The sequence below is a fragment of the Herpailurus yagouaroundi genome, unplaced genomic scaffold (assembly GCF_014898765.1).
Source record: "Herpailurus yagouaroundi ecotype Mexico unplaced genomic scaffold, PumYag 29, whole genome shotgun sequence".
Lineage (NCBI taxonomy): Eukaryota > Metazoa > Chordata > Mammalia > Carnivora > Felidae > Herpailurus > Herpailurus yagouaroundi.
The window spans coordinates 116,844,831-116,865,096 of NW_024412377.1; the positions used below are offsets into that span (position 1 = coordinate 116,844,831).

At 37.0% G+C, this 20,266-nt stretch overlaps 1 protein-coding gene and 1 long non-coding RNA gene across 3 annotated transcripts in view; one reads left to right on the forward strand and one right to left on the reverse strand.

Annotated features, from left to right (window-relative positions):
- SPINK5 (serine peptidase inhibitor Kazal type 5) overlaps positions 1–20,266 on the reverse strand; it is a 75,410-nt gene that overhangs the window by 37,344 nt on the left and 17,800 nt on the right. For both annotated transcript variants that reach the window (XM_040453359.1, XM_040453368.1), the window contains 9 exons: positions 14,682–14,809; positions 12,344–12,407; positions 11,118–11,245; positions 9,637–9,703; positions 5,751–5,878; positions 4,338–4,425; positions 3,101–3,228; positions 1,829–1,910; positions 324–451 (listed from right to left, as the gene is read on the reverse strand). In XM_040453359.1, the coding sequence (XP_040309293.1) occupies positions 324–451; positions 1,829–1,910; positions 3,101–3,228; positions 4,338–4,425; positions 5,751–5,878; positions 9,637–9,703; positions 11,118–11,245; positions 12,344–12,407; positions 14,682–14,809 (941 nt within the window). The remainder of the gene's footprint in view (positions 1–323; positions 452–1,828; positions 1,911–3,100; positions 3,229–4,337; positions 4,426–5,750; positions 5,879–9,636; positions 9,704–11,117; positions 11,246–12,343; positions 12,408–14,681; positions 14,810–20,266) is intronic.
- Positions 1,917–2,935, forward strand: LOC121016009 (uncharacterized). The gene is made up of 2 exons (XR_005784076.1): positions 1,917–2,066; positions 2,745–2,935. It is a non-coding gene; the product is annotated as an uncharacterized LOC121016009 (long non-coding RNA).

The following is a 20,266-nucleotide window of genomic DNA, read 5'->3' on the forward strand; positions in this document are numbered from 1 at the left end:
CTATTCAAGAACACGATATGACTGAGAGAATCCTACAACACAGGGGTGAGGCTGAAGCACACACTGGACCTCAGAGACCAAGACAGACTGCATTAAAAGGGTAAGAGAAGGAGCTACACGTGGACCTCTCTGCCTCTCTCTGAGGACAGAACAGGAATTATTCTCTGATAATTATGACATTGTGCAAAACTGCCACTGACAAGAAATAAAACACAACTTAATTTTTAAGAAGTAAATACAACAAAGCTAACATTAAAAAATTTAAAAACTGAAGCAGAAAGGACAAAAGTCTCCCTCATTTTTCCAGCTACAGCGCTACTCACAAGAACACCTCACACATGGAGCAGGTGTTGCCATGCATTTTCCCATCCGGGCCCTGGATGGGGTCGTTCTCTCTGGTGCAGGGGAGTCTTCCATTCCTCACAAGCTTACGGTATTCACTGCACAGCTCCTGCCGAAACAGAGAAAGCAAGTTGGGGATACTTGCTTTTATGCCTATTCCAAGCAGAATCCTGGAACATCTACAGTGGCAGAAACTAGTGTTATGTTTCTTTGATTCCAGGATTTCAGCTGTGTTTCTCTAACATGTAAAATTCAGTTCAACAAACAAAACTCATCATTTGCTTAGAGATGGGAACAAGTAGAACATAATAGGATGTCAAAATATAATAAATGAGGTGGGCAAGTAAACTCCATTTTAATCTAAATGGAATAAAATAAGTGCAAACATGTAGGTACAAGAAAATCTGAGAATGCAGAGGTTGAGGCCATGAGATCTGATTGTGAAAAGCAGAGAAGGTGTCATGGGACAGGAATAATTTGTATGAGACTGAAGAGCAAACAGGATTTTGTGGGTAAGAAGACAATTGGGGAATACGCATACTAGCTTGTTAAAACAAATTGAGAAACAAAGTTGTAAACTACATGGGCATATAGCAGAACGTGAATTTCTAAATGAAGGTAAGAAGCCAAATAAAATAGTTAAGGAGGTTGAGGTGTATGTTGTAGTTAATGATGAGCCATTTGTGGGCTTTAAGCAGATTAATATTTTGAAACTTCAGTTGTGTTAGGGAGGATAGTTGGATAAGGGAAAGACTAAAACCTAGAGGGAGAAGTAGGAGACTTTCATCATCTAAACAATAGGCGATGGGGGGCCTGGGTGGCTCAGTCAGCTGAGTGTACAACTCTTGATTTTGGCTCAGGTCATGATCCCAGGGCTGTGGGATCAAGCCCTGCATCAGGCTCTGTGCTGAGGGGGGGGGGGCTTACTTGGGATTCCCTCTCTCCCCTTCTCCCTGCCCCTCCACCACTTGTATGCTCTCTCTCAAATACACACACACACACACACACACACACACACACAACCCAAGGGAAAAAAACCCCAAAACAATGCGTGATAATAACTTAATAAAAGGCTATGGAAACAAATATTATAACATTTCAGGGATAAAAATCAAGCTTTCTGTGTGCAGAATGAAGGTATTTTTATCCCAACTCAGATGTGAAATTTCCAAAACTCGCAGGTAGAAAATATACACGTAGAGTCTCTGGAAAGTGGTTTGCCAAAGCTAGCACAGTCTGTACTGGTGAAACCAGTACTAGAAGTCAGTTTTTTCAGACTTCAAAGAAGTTATTCTTATTGTACAGGATTAGTCTCTGAAGCAGTGAGAATGGATCAAGCACCCATAGCAGTCATCTCAATGTCATCTCCAGAGGAAAGGGTTAAGATTTCCTGGGAATTTTTGCAGGACAATTTTCTACCCTATAGACTCTGAAATATGTTCAAATTATAGTGCCCAGTAGGACTCATTGGGTGGGTTCCACTCACTGCATATGAAGGTGCTTTTCCAGATTCTCTTTTACTTCGTGCTTCATCTTCAGCCTTTTCCTTTTCTTTAGCTTCTGCTTGGCTGAATGAGAGAAAACGAGAAAAATCCATAGGACCAAAAACAGGCAATTATTTGTCCACATTCCTGCATTGATAATTTCTCCTCCCTCTTTAGGAAGAGCAATTTTGGCCTTTTATCGCTAAACCAATGAGAAACAACAAAATAGCCTCCAGTATGGTAAGACACCATAACTTCTTCATAGTTTTTGCTTAACAGTGAAAGAAATATAGTGATTGTGGATTTGGAAAACTTGCTTTCTGTAAATTACCTTTCTTGCCTGAGGTCAGAAAAGAAATGTCATCAATGTCCACAGAGGAGGTATCAAAACTGGTACCATTGTGACAGTATACCTGGAGGCTGAAAGTGGCCTTTACAAGCACATTGACTGGTTCCCTTGTTTCACAGCGAGGCAGAGACAGTTTTGGCTATACTCTTAGGACAGGACTACAACTAAACAATTAATTCACCTTACATGTATTGCTTACTCATGGCTGTGTTATCTAAAAACAAAATATAGGGTGGTGGGAAAAGGCCAATAATTTTCTTACATTGATAAACCAAATGAGCTTACATTTGCTTGGCACAATGGAATTGCATAGTATGTACAGCTAACTGATGGCATTTCAATTACACAAGGCTGTCAATCAAAACAAAAGACCATAGATTTGAAATGTAAATCAACTACTTAATCTGAGCTCAATCAAATAAACTGGGAGCAATTCCAAATTTTGAAAGCAAACTGTCAATTCTAACTTATCGAGAAATGTCACATTATATATAGTAATATTTAATTTTATAAGGGTTCATGGTTGTTTCATGGGCAATACTAACTCTAATAATCACTTTCTGCTTTAGGTGTTCACTTTGGGCCCTAACGTCTCCAGAGGATGAGATGCCACAAACTTGTACAACAGGTTCACATATGATGCTTCAGCAGTGGGAAGAATCTGATATTTGCACAAGCTCATGGTTGTCAGGATGTTCCAGTGGTAAGAGAATGAATGTCGGGGAAACAGACATATTGGAATAAATAGTTCCCAGCTTTATTGGCTTTATTGCTAACATTCTATGTAAGTATTCAACTTATTCAACTCCTTTCCCTATTTTGAGCCACAGCTTCCCCATCTATGAAAGTAGCTAGTTCTATTACCATCTGTAAGTTCCCTTCTCTCTTTGGTGTTCTTTTAGACACTTTGACATTCTATACTCACTAGAAGGCTTGACACATGGAACACAGGTTTCCATGCATTTTCCCATCTGGACCACGAATAGGGTCATTTTCTCTGGTACAGAAAAGTATTCCATCCTTTGCATGATGCTGATATTCACTGCAGAGTTTCTAAATAATAAAAATGAGACACTTTAGATATAGTTCTCTATTCTGTTTATACATTTTAGATACTGTGGAGGATTTGAGTGACAGGAGACTGAAGTTAGAGAAATTATAGAAAAAAATAAGGAAAGAAAGGGAGGGAAGAACTGAGGAAGAAAGGAAGGGAGGGAGGAAGGGAGAGAGGGAGGAAGGAGAGAGTGAAGGAAGGAAGGAAGGTAAAGAAGGAAGAGAAAGAAGGAAGTAACTGGAAATGAAAGATAAAAGGATAGTTTTGATTTGAGAACTAAAATTAAAGGATTGTGGGAAAGAAATCAGTTGAAGATGAGGGCTAGACAAAAAGATGGAGTTACATGAAGTCAGAAGGGGACTAATGAGGTAGGCTGTTTTATGAAACTGTGAAACTGCACACTAGAGAATGTGGGCTAACTCACTGTTAGAAACAACTTAAATAGAGTTTCTTCATGGAGTGAAACGGTCCAAATATCCTCCAGGATACCTTCAAATGTTGGCTTGTCATACTACCACTGGATTGTGCCAATATTTCTGACTCTATGAACACAATGTAGAAGATGAACTGAATCTTGAGGACTGAGGGAGATGTTGGCTACAGACATAGAGACTAGGCAGAATGCTAATACCCTCACACAAAGGGAATCTATTAGAGATATGAGGTAAGTCAGTAGCAGGAGAAAAAAAAACAAAAACAGATGCCTGGTTAAGATATGTTTAGAAAGTAGAATGTGGTATGATTTTAAAGGGAGCATATTAAAATGTTACCCTGAAGACCTCCAAACAACTACCACACATATCAAACTTTGAATTCAGATAGTGCTTTGATATATTACCTTCATTTAGGAACTATTTTACTAATATGACTTGATTAATTTTCTCCAAATAGAGCTAAAAATTGTAATGCCATAATTATTCTTATAAATCTTATGAATTAATAACTATAAATCACTTTCCAGAAGATCCATCAGTAATGGAGGAAAAATGAACCAACATCGAGAAGGCTTTCTAGAGTAAAATGTAAACACACACACACACACACACACACACACACACACACACACACCCCACAAAAGTCAAAACAAGGTGATCAAACTAATCATCACCTCAATTTCTCTTTTAACTTTAACTTTTTCTTTAGCCTTCCTTAGGTTTTCATGTGCTTTATTTTTTTCGTCTGAAAAACGCCGTTTCCTGGAGAAAAACAAGACAAAATAAATGTATACAGATGCTTCAAATCTTTATGTTACAAAATAGTCATTTAGGTGAAGGTGGGAAAACAGCCACATGTTCATGAGTTCTAATACAAACATTTTCCAGTCATCTTAAAGCTCCTAATTAGATTGAAATCCTCACTCTTTACCCCCCAAATCCCTTTCATTTTGCTTTCATGTATCCACTGCAGTGATCTTTTTTGTCATCTTCCTTTTTTTAAAATCCCCTTAGCTTAAATTCTACCTTCATTGAGAAGACATCCCAGATCTCAAAGTGGAAATGGGTTGTATATCTGTCACTGTATTTTCATACCTGAATATTCTCTTATAGGATAGTTCTCACTCTGTCTTGAAATGTGTGTGTTTGCGGAGGCACTTATTTGTACTCTTTAACTTTAAGCTTCTTGAGAGCAGGGACCTTCGCTTGTACATTCATTCAACATTTGGCCAGTAACAATTTTTTTGTCAAGTACAGGCCAAACCCTCGGGCATATACTACAGCAACATACAAAACAGACACATACCCTGTGTTCTTGGAACTTAGAACCCAGTAGAAAAGACTAACAGTCAACAAATAGTCATAGGAATAATTACACAATTACCAGCTGTGATGATTGTTAGGAAATAAAATTAAGAGTTACAAGGATTGATTTCAATTAGGAATTTCAGGAGTCTTATCCAAAGAAGGATAATCTTGAAATGCAATCCACAGAGGGGGAGACACTAGCTGGCCAAGACTGAGACAGACTTGCTGGAGGACAGCATAAAAAAAAGAGCTTGGAAAGATCAAGGATATGAATGAGTGACAAGACCTTGTCTGAGACATCTTCATAAATGCCATGATTTCTATGTTGTGGGATTTGCCCTTCCCCAAGGTCAGATGCCCGAGATGAAAAGATAAAGTTAATCTCATTCACATATGAACCTCAAGTTTTTGTGGGTGTCAACATCTGCCAATCCAATGGAATAATTACTGAAGGAAAACAAAGTCTTCGTACCTGCTTTTACCCTCATTCTGTATTATGAGTAGCTCATAAAAAGGCTTACAAAAGTGGTGGGAGGAAATATTAAGAAGTATTTTGTAATCCAGTCTTCTAACTGGAAAATCGAATCCATCTGTACTCAGAAACAGACATACATCATGAGGATCTATTTACTAGGTGATATCATGTTTTGTAGAGGGCAGAAAACTGCTCAAAAAATTCTAAACAACAAAGCTGTACCTCAACATCGTGCTTATTCACTGTGCCAATCAACTCCACTTCACGCGCCCATTCACTCCAAAGAAACTGCATCTATACTCACAACATTTCAGCACACAGGGCACATTTGTTGCCATGCATCCTGCCATCAGGGCCACGAACTGGGTCACTCTCCCGTGTACAATAAAGTCTTCCATTCTTCACTTGGGTTTCAAATTCCTTACAAAAATCCTTCAAAAAGATAACTAATTACACTTAGCACTTTTCTACTCTTTAACACAGAAAATGTATACCGTGGATTTATAGTCACAGAATGTCAGGTGTAGAAGATGTTGGTAAACATGTAACATATTAATGAAGGTTAGTAAGAAATAGTAATTATGTCATGACATTACTTGGTACCTGTATCTACTATTTGGTTTATTAAAAGGTAAAGAGCATTATAAAGAATAAGGCTGAGCATTTATTTCGTAAAACGAGATAGCTCTTGTTAACTTCCAAGTCTATGAAAAAAGGATTATAAAAAAAAAAAAAATCTTTCAACTAGTCCCAACAAAGACATAACAAAACGCAGCTGCCAAGACAAAAGCAAAAATTTGTCAACAAGCAGAACAGAGAATCTGTGAGATGTGATGCTTAAACACTATTTAATATGGACTGAATCAAGAACAATCCAATATGGCTTGCAAGGAAATAAGGTGGCATCCAATGACATTACACTTTCTTTCATTTGTTCTCTCTGTGAATCTGTGGCCTCCTTTACTGATGTTCATTTTTATGGGCTCTGCTTCCTTTACTGATATCTATTTCTAATACAGTAGATAGAAAGCACAGAAAATGAATCTAATTTTCATTCACTTCCCACTGCAGAGAGAGGTAAAACATCAAGATTAATATTTATTTAGAAAACCTTAAAAGGCTGTGACTTCCCCAAATGTTCCAAGAAAGGTTTGTACCCAGATTTCCCAATGCTTTAGTTCAGTGGTTTCAGGTTTTTCTCTCTGTTTGGAAATCCTACTATTAGATGAAGGCTAAACTTTATATTTATGTCTATATTTCTATCTATACCTCCCCTAAATTGCTCTAGACTTAGGGATCTCTCATGTCAACAAACATGTTTTGTGATGGTGTCTATTACTATATAACCTACAAGAAATGCTTTTCAAAGCCTTTTTCAACTGTGTGACCCTCATTTTCCCATTTCAGCCAAGAAAACATGAGCATAAAGAATGTGGTTTGAAGTCTGCAGACCTGAGCAGCTAGATTGCCTTTAACTCCCTGGGAGATCACAGCAAAGCCCCATCACCTTAGAGACCTCAATCTCACCTACCTACACAATGAGGCTTTGGGAATAGATGCTCTTTAGGACTTTTTCTAGATCTAGTATTCTCAATTTTTAAAAAAGAACTCCTATTTCATGAGGACACTTTAAAAAAGGACTCTAATTGACTCCTAATAAGAAGATACTTGTTTTTGGAGGAGCAGTGGGTGTGCTCCAAACTTCCTGGTTATAATAATCTAGGAATAAAGACATAGAAGACAATCACCTGATAATCACAGCATAGTAACAAAATTACTGTTCAATGGTTCCCATAAGAGAAACAATGATAATTTCAGTTTATAAGTTGTGATTCATCTAAGGAGATTCTGAAGAAATACTTTTGTGAGCAAACCACTGACAGGTTAATTATGGGGCAGTTATTGAGCCATCACTATAAAGCATCCCCATTCAATAAAATCATGTCCCGTGACCCCACCAAAACAATGACCCCAGCTACAGAGAAAAAGAGGGAAAAATAGCCAAGACATGATAAAAGACAATGGAAAAGATCTGTGTTTCTGAAGTAATAAAATGCTTGATATTACAAGATGACCCAACATTTTTGACTGAAATTTAACCACCAAAAGAAGTGCTTTTCAAATCTTAGTGAGTATTCAACAAATTACTGACAGACAACTCTGAATGCTCCACTTTTCTTCATTTAAACTCTCAACATCTATTTAGGGTGGGAAATATGCTTCACTGAATAGTATTATGAGGTGGAAGCTTAGCCCAGGTCCACCCAAAACTGGACCTATGACTATCATAGGAAAACATTTGCCCATCATCCACAAAAATAGTATACTTGTGATGCCTCTCCCGATCTGATGGGGAACCCCAAATGTGGGGTGAAAGAATTCACCCAAGGCAGAACAAAAGAGATACAAGTTTACTGAATACATCACAAGGGTGGTGGATAGGAGAGCAAAGGAGAGGCTATCTGCCAGGAGGCAGTGGGGACTGTATTTAAAGAGGGAAAGTGAGGAGGCATGGGAATGTTTGGAATTTTCCTTTTTTGCCTCGTTGTAAGTAGCCCATTTGTTAGTTAGGACTTGTGGATATTTTGAGCTGGGTTGCCCCAGTGGCCTGTCTGTATTCAGCCAGGGGTTAATGTGGGTCCTTCGGCCTTGATCAAATTTCATTGCTCAAGCCTATTGTGTAAAAGCAGCCTCTAAACTTGTATTAGCATGAAAAGGTACAGAGTGTGTAATCACATTCCAACAACAAAGTAAAAATTGACATTTGTCCAACCTCCTTAATTTGGAACAAAGAAATTGAGGTTCAGAGAGAAGAGATGACTTGGTCAGTTTCACAGAGCCAGAGCATAACAGAACTATGGCTAAAACTTAGGTGTTCTGACTTCTCAACAAAAAGTTAGTCATTTAGCAACATAATTACTGTCACTGTCATTGAAAGTACGGTTTAATAACTGGTGATTTAGGAAATCAAGTTGTATGATCTACAATGCTTATTCAATTACGAAAGGAATAATTTTTGTATACTAGGTTCAACAATAAAATCATACAATAATTTGAAAAAACTTAAAGGGTACTTTAAAAACCACAATCTCGGAGTGCTTGGGTGAGTCAGTTAAGTATCTGACTCTCGATTTCAGCTTAGCTCATGATCTCACAGTTTGTGAGACTGAGCCCCACATTGGGCTCTGTTCTGAAAGCATGGAGCCTGCTTGGGATTCTCTGTCTCTTTCCCGCTCTGTTCCTCCTCTGCTAACACTCTCTCTCAAAATAAATAAATAAACTTAAAAAAATAAAATAAAAATAAAACCTACAATCTCAATATTTGTGTGGGTTTTTTTTTTTTGTTTAAACAGAAGCTTTTATAAACTTTTATAAACATAGGCCTCATTGAATGTAATAACCATAATGGAAAAATAACTCCAATTTATATCAGTGGGATCATATATAAAATACACCAGTGATATACTGTTTAAAAAACTCTAACTGGGTGTTGTATGGAAACCAATTTGACAATAAACTTCATATATTGAAAAAAAATAAAAAATAAAAAATAAAAATAAATAAAATAAAAATAAAAAAGTCTAGACTTATTTAGAAGTTATTCTGTCTATATTTATGTTGCATTAAAAAAATTTATTCAAAGCAAAATTAATCTACACTAAACCAGAGAGAAGTCTGGGGGAAATTAAGTAGAATTTAATTTGCATGTTTTCTTTTTTTTTTTCTTTCTTTTTTTAAAAATTTTTTTAACGTTTATTTATTTTTGGGACAGAGAGAGACAGAGCATGAACGGGGGAGGGACAGAGAGAGAGGGAGACACAGAATTGGAAGCAGGCTCCAGGCTCTGAGCCATCAGCCCAGAGCAGATCGTGACCTGAGCTGAAGTCGGATGCTTAACTGACTGAGCCACCCAGGCTCCCCAAATTTGCATATTTTCTGACTTCTTTCTCTCTTTTTTTCTTAAGCAAGGAGGGAAATTGCTTGAACTTTAGGTGTGGAAATGCTATTTTAAAATTGAATCTAATGATTAATATACTAGGAATAGTGAATGTGGTAAAGTTTGAAATTAAGAGAAACAATTTATTGTAAAAATTAAGGACCATGACATTATTGAATTACCTCAAAGTGTCACACCTAAGTTTGTTAATATTTTGGCCACAAGAACCAAATTATGTTGGTGAGTAATTTACCTCTTCAGCACTTCGTTGAATTCTGGTTTCACCTTCTTTCTTGGCATTTTCTTGAGCTTCTTTTAAGCTGTTAGGAAAGAAAACAGTTGGTCAGTTTATGGCTCAATCATATTTTCAGCATCCCTGTGCTAGGTACTTTCACATCCTTGGCCGTAACTGGTTAATCCGATCCATTTACATGAGACAAGCTTTTCCCTGTCTTGATTGAGCCAGAAAATTGCCAAAGATAAGGAAGGGTGTGAAACTGACTCACTGACAGTCAATTAGAAGCTTTGTTCTGTAAAAGTAGATGGGTGTGGCTCCTTGATTGACAAACAGAAGATTGTTAGGAAAATCCCCTTTAACAGGCAGAACTAAGAGCTTTAATACAATGCTGTGACTACAGTGAAACCAAACTCAGCATTTAAAGTATTGCCATCCACGCCCTTATGTAAACCTTTTCTATACCTAGTAAAGTATTTGTTTGCCTTAATGTAAAAGCACCTCTGTTAAAAAAAAAAAAAAAGCTACATTGAACTGAGCTTCTAAGTCCTCTCATATCTATCACCTACTTGCAGTCTCACCCTGGAGTTGGGCATTATTAGTTCTACAGAGAAAACCAAGAGTTAGAGAGGTCAAATTCTCTTTTTTAGCTAGTGCATGAAAAGAAACAGAAACTCACAGAACTGAGGCAGGCTGGAACACTAAAATCACATGCCTCCTAGATAAGAAAGTGGAAATTAGGCTTATTTCCTGTCTGGAAACCGGTTATAATCACTGTTTTGGAAACCTGATAGGATGTGCCCCTGAATTCTATAAGAGCACACTGTAATTTTCAAAGGCAGGTGTGAAGTTTATTAATCTCTTAAATCTATTGAGGTAAATGGAACATTTTAAAGCTTGCTGACATATAGAGAGTCCATACCTTGTTTAACAGACAGAATATTCAAAAGACTCACTGGATGGTCTTCATATCCCAGCCTCAGTACTCACAACAATGTCAGACACTCAGAAAAAGATAACCCAATTCTTCCCTTTCATAAAGTTCCACCTTTTATTTTAATAATGAATTCAGCCACATGACATTGTTATTATCATCTTAGACTTACTTTCAGTAAGAGTCTCTATACATATTCAAATGAAACAATGCATGTCAAATGACTGACCTAGATTATTCCATATGAAACTGCTTTCTAAATTTTAAAATATTGTGCCTTATAAAACATGGTGCATTGTCTCGTCGTTATAATTAAGCAAATTAAGAGTACTGAATTTAATAACGTAATCATCTCATCCACTTCTTTTAAGAAACACTAGCAGATGACATTAATCAAAAAGAAAAGCCACTCTGAGAGCAAGGACTATTTCACCTTATGAAGACAAAGAATTATATGCTTCATGAAAAGGACTGTATCTCTCTGTGGAGTGGTTCTCAACACAGCAACCAAATGCATCCTCACCAAGTCCACCTACGTGCCCTGCTTGGGGATGACGATACTTACAAAAGCTCAGCACACATCGCACATTTATTGCCATGTGTTTTTCCATCAGGTCCAAGGACGGGATCATTTTCCCTTGTGCATCCAAGTCTTCCATCTTTCACATAAGGCCGAAAAGCACTACATACATCCTGAAGAACAGGGAAAGGAACTTGACATTCACCATACTGATTGTAATGCCTTCCACACTGTTTTCAGAAATTTTTATAATTCTCAGTGCTTCTCTGCCCAATGCACAGAGCCACCTGGAGCAGTGCCAGATGCCTAGAAGTAGCTTAGTAAGTACTGCATTAATCATGTGGTTTAGTATGGTGCCCATTTACCTATTCATTTATTATTAAACACAGATACCCTAGTATGTGCTAGAACCAAGGTAGAACACGGTCCTTGCACTCAACTTGCTTATGATCTACTGGGGGACACAAAGAGACACTTAAAATATGATGTGTGGGGCACCTTCATGGCTCAGTTGGTTAAGCGTCTGACTTCAGCTCAGGTCATATCTCATCAATTCATGAGTTTGAGCACCTGATTGGGCTCTGGGCTGCCAATGCAGAGCCTGCTTGGGATTCTCTCTCCCTCTCTCTGCCCCTCCCCCACTCATGCTTTCTCTCTCTCAAAATAAATAAATAAACTTGAAAAATTTACATGATGTGCTAAACGTCTTGGTAGGTGCTCTACGAGCATAGAAAGGGAACCAAACCTTGACTTAGGCAAAACATTCAGCTAGAAAAGTCAAACGTGACATGTCTGAGATACTTCTTTCTTTCTCCTATCATCACAAGTGCATAGAATTTTAGCCTAGAGAAAAGCCATTTAATACAAATCTCACTTTTAGATATGGTAACACTGGTACAGTGTGGGTAAGTAATTTGCCCAAGATCTCCCGACAGCAAGTGACAGTTCTAGGGTTTCAATTCAGGTTAAGAGCCTGATGCATAATGCCCTTTCAACTACAAATGTAGTTTTGTTTTGATTGACTGATTGATTGACTGATTGATTGATTTCTCTTTTTCACAGAAAGCAGAAAGAGAGCTGAAAGTCTCACTACCAAAATAAGCGGTTCCAGTTTCAGGAACTATCAATTGCTTTTCATCTAAATGAGCCATGTTTAAATGAGCAGAAGTTGCCTCCTTCCTCACACCCCACCCAAGAAGGAAGAGGAGAGCATCTTTTCTCTCTCTGGTCAGCCTCCCAAGGGTTTCCATCATTTTGACACTTGTCCTCACCTGCTCTGGATTACTGGTCTCACATTCCCCTTCACTTTTTATGCCAACTTGGGACCTGGTTTTGCTGGAATTGAAAGTTAGTAGACACAGAAGTTTAGCCTCACAGAACATCTTACCATTCAAAAAATAACTTATTTTCATTGCATTACGATTCTCTTTTACCCTTGAAAACAGATGTCACACTGCATTCTTTTCCTGACTTACTCTTTATAATGAGAGCCTGTGTTTATACCTTGGAGTCAAAGAAATAGAATCACGTTGGAGGGCTAATAAGATTCAGACCTGAAAATATGATTTCCAGAATTTTCCTTCCTGTGTCTAGAGGGGATCCATAACAGGAGAGAGGGAAAAACTACACCTTGTAACTAGATATGCCCCCAAAAAACTATGCTGCTGTCATTGATGGTTTTTTTTTTAAATATACAAATTCAAGTTTATTGGATGTAACTTGCTACTATACTATTCTTTGTTTGGTTGATGCTAATATTTTAGTTATCATGGAAAGTACCTAAAGTCCTAAGAATTTTATTCGGTCTAATAGACCTTTAAACCATATCTGAAAACAGGGGCGCCTGGGTGGTGCAGTCGGTTAAGCGTCCGACTTCAGCCAGGTCATGATCTCGCGGTCCATGAGTTCGAGCCCCGCGTCGGGCTCTGGGCTGATGGCTCAGAGCCTGGAGCCTGTTTCCGATTCTGTGTCTCCCTCTCTCTCTGCCCCTCCCCCGTTCATGCTCTGTCTCTCTCTGTCCCAAAAATAAATAAACGTCGGAAAAAAAAAATTTTTTTAAACCATATCTGAAAACAGAACCATAAATGTAAAAAAACACTTTCTACTTTATAAAAAGATAAAAATCACAGCATTTGTGTAACAATAAAAGACCAATATAAGGAGAAAAATGAAGTCATTAAAAGCGATAAGAAAAAAGTTATATCAAAAGATATCATCTGAGGGAAAGAAAAAAATCGAATCCTAATGTTATTGCAGAGTCTTCTAGCAGACAGAGCTAAGACAGAAACACAATGAGCAGTATGGCTATCACTGTATTATAAAAGAAGTATACCAGAAATCAGGAGAGAGAAATTTACACCTAAAACAGAGAGTTAAAGAATCTATCACAGGATCCCCACATAAAGCACAGTAGTCATTAACTGTTCAGTGTGCTCATAATAGTATTACAAAATGCATTATCTAACAAAGCCTGTCTGTTCTCCCTAATGTCTATTTGTGTTTTCATTTATGTTGGCCACTGGTGAGAGTTGAAGGCATAATTTCAGAGTGCATCTCTGAAAATGGAGTAATGTGAGGGACCAGAGTGATTTAATTCAGTTGTGTTTTGGTAAAGATACTAATTACAAGGAAAGATAAAGCTTGCAGAAGCTTGAAGACCGAATATTTATTATATCCTTTACTAGCCTCAAGCACTGGTTCTTAACATTTTTGCAAAAACTGAAGAGTAGACAATTCAAGACTGAGGTCACAAACCAGAACCTGAAAAGCAGGTATGCCATCTTGTTGATTGAAGACAACTGATAACCAAACTAGCATTGAGGGTGGAGAAAGAATCAAAGAGGGACAAAATATTGGACAGTGAGATGCTTTAGCTATGTGACAAAAGGTCAAATAAATGGAAAGAAGTTCAATATTAAAAGTTCGAATTAATCTACTCTAATATTATAAATTACAGAGCATTTAATAAAAAAATACTTTGATGATTAAATAACTCTCTGTGAGAAAAGATACACTCCTAGACACATAGAAATAGATAGGTGTCTGTATGTATATGTATGTGTATGTATGTGCATATACATACATGTGTATTTATCTGTGCATGTACCTAGATATATCAGATGTCTACTTCACAGAGACACTGATAACTATTTGATAAATTACACACAAAAGTGCTTTGTAAAATATAAAGTGTGACACAACATATTTTTTTTCCCTAAGAATATATTAAAAGGAGGGGCACCTGGGTGGCTCAGTCAGTTAAGTGTCCAACCACGGCTCAGGTCATGATCTCACAGTTTGTGGGTTCGAGCCCCACGTCGGGCTCTGTGCTGACAGCTCAGAGCCTGGAGCCTGTTTTGGATTCTGTGTGTGTGTCTCTCTCTGCCCCCACCCCACTCATACTCTGCCTCTCTCTGTCTCTCAAAAATTAATAAACATTAAAAAAATAAAAAATTAAAAAAGAATATAGTAAAAGGAGTGGTCCTAATAATTTATGGATGGCTAACTCCCACAAAATGAACTGATATTTTAAAGACTGTAAGAAAAAAATGTGTCCTGTAATTATTCGGAGAGCATGCATTAGGGAGAAAGTCTGCTGCAGATACTCACGCATTCTCAGCACACAGCATACATTTGTTGCTGTATGTTTTCCCATCAGTGCCACAAACAGCTGCATAATCCAGAGTACAGATAAAACCCCCATTTCTTTCTCCTTTTCTGAAATCATTGCAATTCAACTGCAAGAGACATTATCAAGGAACATCAAAATACAAGAGATAAAATATTCCTTAGGTACATAAATGAGTTAATGTTTTAAACCCACAACAATATAACTACACTGGAGAACAAAACAGGTTTAGGAGACTATAGTACACTAAAAAAGTCATGGATAATAAAACATGGTCCAAGAACAGAGATACAATTAGATTTCAGGAGAAAGAATTTCTATGTGATTTCAGTAGGGCAAGTCAGGCACCTCTGTGAAATTTAGTTTCCTGTTTGTCTGTCAAATCCTGCCTGTCTTCTCTACAGAGTAGTAATGAGGCCCAGTAGATAATGGATATGAAAACTCTCTGTAACTATAGGCTGTAACAAAGTTTTTATCATTACAGATGAGGATAGTGATCAGAAGCCAGATTGCTGGGTTCATAATTCTAACTCTCCCACATACTGGCTTTGTGATTTGGGAGTTACTTAACCCCTCTGGGCTGTAGTGTTCTTACTTGCAAAACGTGTACAATATTACTAACTTCTTAGGATTACAAAGAGGTTTCAATGTATGAATACATGCCCAGCACTTAGAATAGTGCATGGCATTTCATAACCATTGACTGTTGTTGTTTTGTTGTTATTTTAAACATTTTCCCCACAGACAATCAGGCCAATAAGACTAAACAACCTTTTTTGGATGACGGAACAAATGCCCAAATCTCAGCTCTAGTGATATGACATGTACTTAGGGACACAGCTGTGCAGGGAGAGAGCAACAGCTTGAGGTGATACCTGGAGACCAGCGTTTGAATCTCAGACCTGCCACCCACTCACTTCACCTCTTTGAACCTCGCTTTCCTCCTTGCCTGACAAATGGAAATTCACACCCAGTCCATATTACAGATTTATGCTGGGGATCAAGTGAACACTTGAGAAACCTTATTTGGCAACACTATTGTGACATGAGTTAACTAAAGAAGACCTCAAGTTAACTTGCATTTAATTTCTATCTAAAAGCAAATAATGACACTAGGTATTTTTTCAGTTATCAGAGGGCAACATAAATTTTTGATGTTATTGTCATAACAAAAATATTTTAAATGTAAATGCGGAAAACTTACAATGTATAGACCTGTGACCTAGTATGTCACACAATACAAAGAATAAAAGTACAATGGATACAAATATATAATGAATTTGTGAACCAAAGGTGACATTGAGGACTTCGGAAAGACAATAAAAAAGGAAAAAGAATGTAGAATAGTAAAGAAAAGCTATGGGACATGCCCAACTATTCATGTCATATGTTTAGGAAGAAGTTAAAATAGAGGCAAAACAGGGTAAGTAATGGCTCTATGTGTTATTTCACTTTTTCGGTTGTTCATTTGTTCATTTGCATTCTGATGAGAAGACAAAGACCATAAATACAATCATTTTAAATTATAATAAATGCTTTGAAAAATGAACTGAACAATACCCACAATAGTGGCGATTTTAAACACACTGTCGAGAATGGTCTCTCTGTAAAGGTAACATTTGAGGCGAGATGGGATTAATGAGAAGGAGCCAGCCACTGAAGATCTGAGGGAAGACTATTTCAGGCATAGAGAAACTACAATTGCAAAGGATTTGTGATAGGAACTAGATCGTCCTGTTTAAGAGGCACCAAGAAGTGTGGCTGAAGTAGAAGGAAAAAGCAGGAGAGCTGCTGGCTTTCTCTCTAAGGTCATTTCTGGAGAAACGACAGAAGCATGGGTGATAGGGATTGATTTTATTAACTTGGGACAATCACTGTGATTCCCCTTCACCAGCAAAAGCAAAGGCAGCATACTAGGTCACAGGTGTTGGCAGGGTGATGACAGGGCCGATCAAGAGCCCAGCTGTGAGGTGATGAGAACAGGTGCAGGTAGTTACTACTCCACTTCCTCCTCCCCCTCCAAACTCCAAGGGCTGGTAGATCACAACCTACAGAGAACACCTCTTCCTATTGCTAACAGATTCTGAGAGTGGACAGATGGATTTCTAACCTGTGGAGTAGGGAACAAACTGGAGGAGTAACACTGGTTCCAGAACATTCTGATCTGGGCTTCATCCCTTTTCCTATCCTTACACTCAACAGGAGAGGCAGAGCCTGAAGTGTGGCCTTAAACACCATCTCACTCACTGTAGCAGAAAAAGTAACTAAAGCTATCATGGAATCTTAAGAGTAAAAATATTTGTATACATGAGGAGCAAAACAAGGTAAAAGAAATATGGTAATGTGAGCAATATTCAGTATCAGTTGAAGCAGAATTATTAAAATGCATAGAAAAACAATTCATCAAGAGTGTAACTATGCTTTAGAGAGATAAAACATCTTCAACGTGAAACAGGAAAAAAGTTATAATGGGAAAAAACTGGAAGTTTTCGATATGGAAATATTTAAACGGCAATAAATAAAACAATATAAAGAATAAAAGAAGGATAGGTGCACATACCTAATGAATTTGTGAACCAGACAATCAGATCAAGAAACTCTTATAAAAGGCAATGATAAAGGAAAACAAAATTTAAAATAAAAAATTTAAAGAACATGGTGAATAGAATTAGAAGTCCCCCAAAGGAGGCAAACATATATAGACAATAATATTTGAAGAAATAGGGAACATTTCTAGAACTAATGAAAACTGAAAAAACAAGAGAAAGAGAAATAGACATAGCAAATCAAAAATAGCATCTGGTCAATAACAAATTGGGGGAGGTTTAGGGAATTTAAAGCAAACCAGACTAGCCTAACATATGTTAGGGGAGAAAATACAGATATTGACAATAAACAAAGATGTTAGCAATAGTGATAAATAATTATAAATATGGATATTTGGTTAAGGGTAGTCATAATAAGAACAAAAATAGATATGCGACCTTTAACTCATCATCACACAAAAGCTGGAAAGAAGAGACTACTTTTAAAATATGTTTTTATTAAAGTCTGGTAACTGAAACTATGAAACATTAGGAGAACCAAGTCCTAGAAAAACAGAAATAACAAACTGTAAATGGGCTAAACACACAAGTTAAAATATAATTTGTTATTGGATTTTAAAAATTAGGATCAAATCAGGTATGGATGATAAGAGAAAAGTTAACATTAAAAAACACACAGATACTAAAACAACAGGATAAGAAAGGATACAAGGTAAAAATGCAGTAATATTAATACGAAAAATATAGAATTCAGTTCAAAATGCATCATAAGTGACAAAGAAGGACTCTATGTAAAGTAAAAGAAAAAGCAGAACATGAAGACATAGTAATCACTGAGCATTCATTCAGTTAATTAAACAGGCTTTAACTATGTCAAACTACAACCATCAGAATGTGATAGAATTAGATAACCAGGGGGCGCCTGGGTGGCTCAGTCGGTTGAACATTCAACCCTTGATTTTGGCTCAGGTCATGATGTCACAGTTCATGAGATCATGCCCTGCATCGGGCTCTGGGCTGAAAGCATGGAGCCTGCTTGGGATTTTCTTCCTCCCTCTCTCTGTCTCTCTTTGTCTCTCTTTCTCTCTCTCTCAAAAATAAACTAAAAAAAAAAAAAAAAAAGAATTAGATAGGGGTGCCTGGGTGGCTCAGTCAAGTGACTTCAGCTCAGGTCATGATCTCACTGTTCATAGGTTCAAGCCCCGCATTGGCCTCTGTGCTGACAGCTTGGAACGTGGAGCTTGCTTGGGTTTCTGTGTCTCCCTCTCTCTCTGCCCACCCCCCGCCCCGTCAGTCTCTCTCTCTTAAAAAAAAATAAATATTTTAAAAAATTAAAAAAAAAAAAAGAATTAGATAAATCAGTAGCTGGAGTTACAGACTTTAGCATGCACTTCTCAGAAATTGATAGATCAAGAGTAAAAAGTTAAGATGCTTAAGCCATTAGATTTTGATAGAAAACTACATCCATGACACAGAAAATAAACACTTTTTCCAAGACATAAGAAACATTTATAAAAGTTGAATACTTATTAGGTCACTAAAAAAGTGTTAGGAAATTCCAAAGGATCAATGTCATATGATCTATGTTCTCTGACCAAAATTCAATAAAATCAAAGTTCATTTAAAATAGGCAAAAATCAAATAATCAAATCAATAATATAAAGAATGTATTACTGAATAACTTTGCAAGGGAGGAAAATTAAAGAATGTTTGGCAAAGAATGACAAATGGAAACACTTAAAGTACCAATCTTTAGATAATCATTAATATCTTTAAGTACCCCGGTCATAGAATTTTAAAAGTTAAAAATTTTAAACGAGGTATTGTACAATCCATTATAAGATGTGCAGGAGAACAAGATTAAAGAAACAAGAATGAGTGACACAGATAACATAAACAATAGAGAAGATAAACAAAAACAGCTGGTAAGATAGATTTCTAGTACAATTGATATGAGAAAGAGAAGATGGAAATGAAAAATACAAGCAATGACCATTGAAAATAACTGTGTAAATGTTGAGATATACATACAATAAAAGCATATTAGGAGTATCCATATGCTAAAACATCTGAAAACCAAAATGGAGACATGGCTTAAAAAAAAGTGTAAAACACTCTCCATTGTTTAATAAGAAAAGTTGAACAGACCAAAAGCATTAATCCAACTGATATACTGGTCTGAGATAATCCCTCCCCAAAATGCCACAGTCCTAATAGCCTTAAAATCCATTTTTCTAAAGTTTTAAATTAAGAGGAAAACTTATATTGAATAATAATAATTTATGTTATTCCAAAAATTGAGAAAGCGTGTAAACTGAAAAACAATTACAGTTTTACTGAGGTTTTACTTAACATAAAATTCATGAATTTTAAGTGTACAATTCAATGATTTTGGGTTAATTTATGGAGTTTTACAACCATCACCGTAACTCAGTTTTAGAATAAGTCTGTCACCCCAAGGGATTTCCACTATGACCACGAACAGTTAATCCCAGTTCCCAGCTCTAACCTTAGGCAACCACAGAATTTTCTGACTATAAATTTACCTTTCCTCTATATTTCTTATAAACGGAATCATAAATATGCAATTATTTGACTCTGGCTTTCACTTTGCCTAATGTTTTTGAGATTCATCCATATCATAACTTTCTTTTCATTTCAGAATAATATGTCATTCTATAAGTGTAGCTCATTTTGTTCCATTAGCAGTGGACTTTCAGACACTTAGATCATTTCTAGTTTGGGATTATTAAAAAGAATGCTGTTATGAACATTCACATGCATGGCATATGTATGGACATATGTTATCACATCAGTGGGGCAGATTCCTAGGACCAAACTTGCTAGGTCATATGGTCAATTGATGTTTCACCTAAGAAAGTGACCACCTCTTTTCTAGAGTAGTGGCATTTTTCGCCCCCCTTAGGGAACTAGAGGCAGATAGAGGGGGAGGGAGAGAGGATTTTAAATAGGCTCCACACTCAGCGTGCAGCCCCACTTGGGGCTCGATCCCACGATCC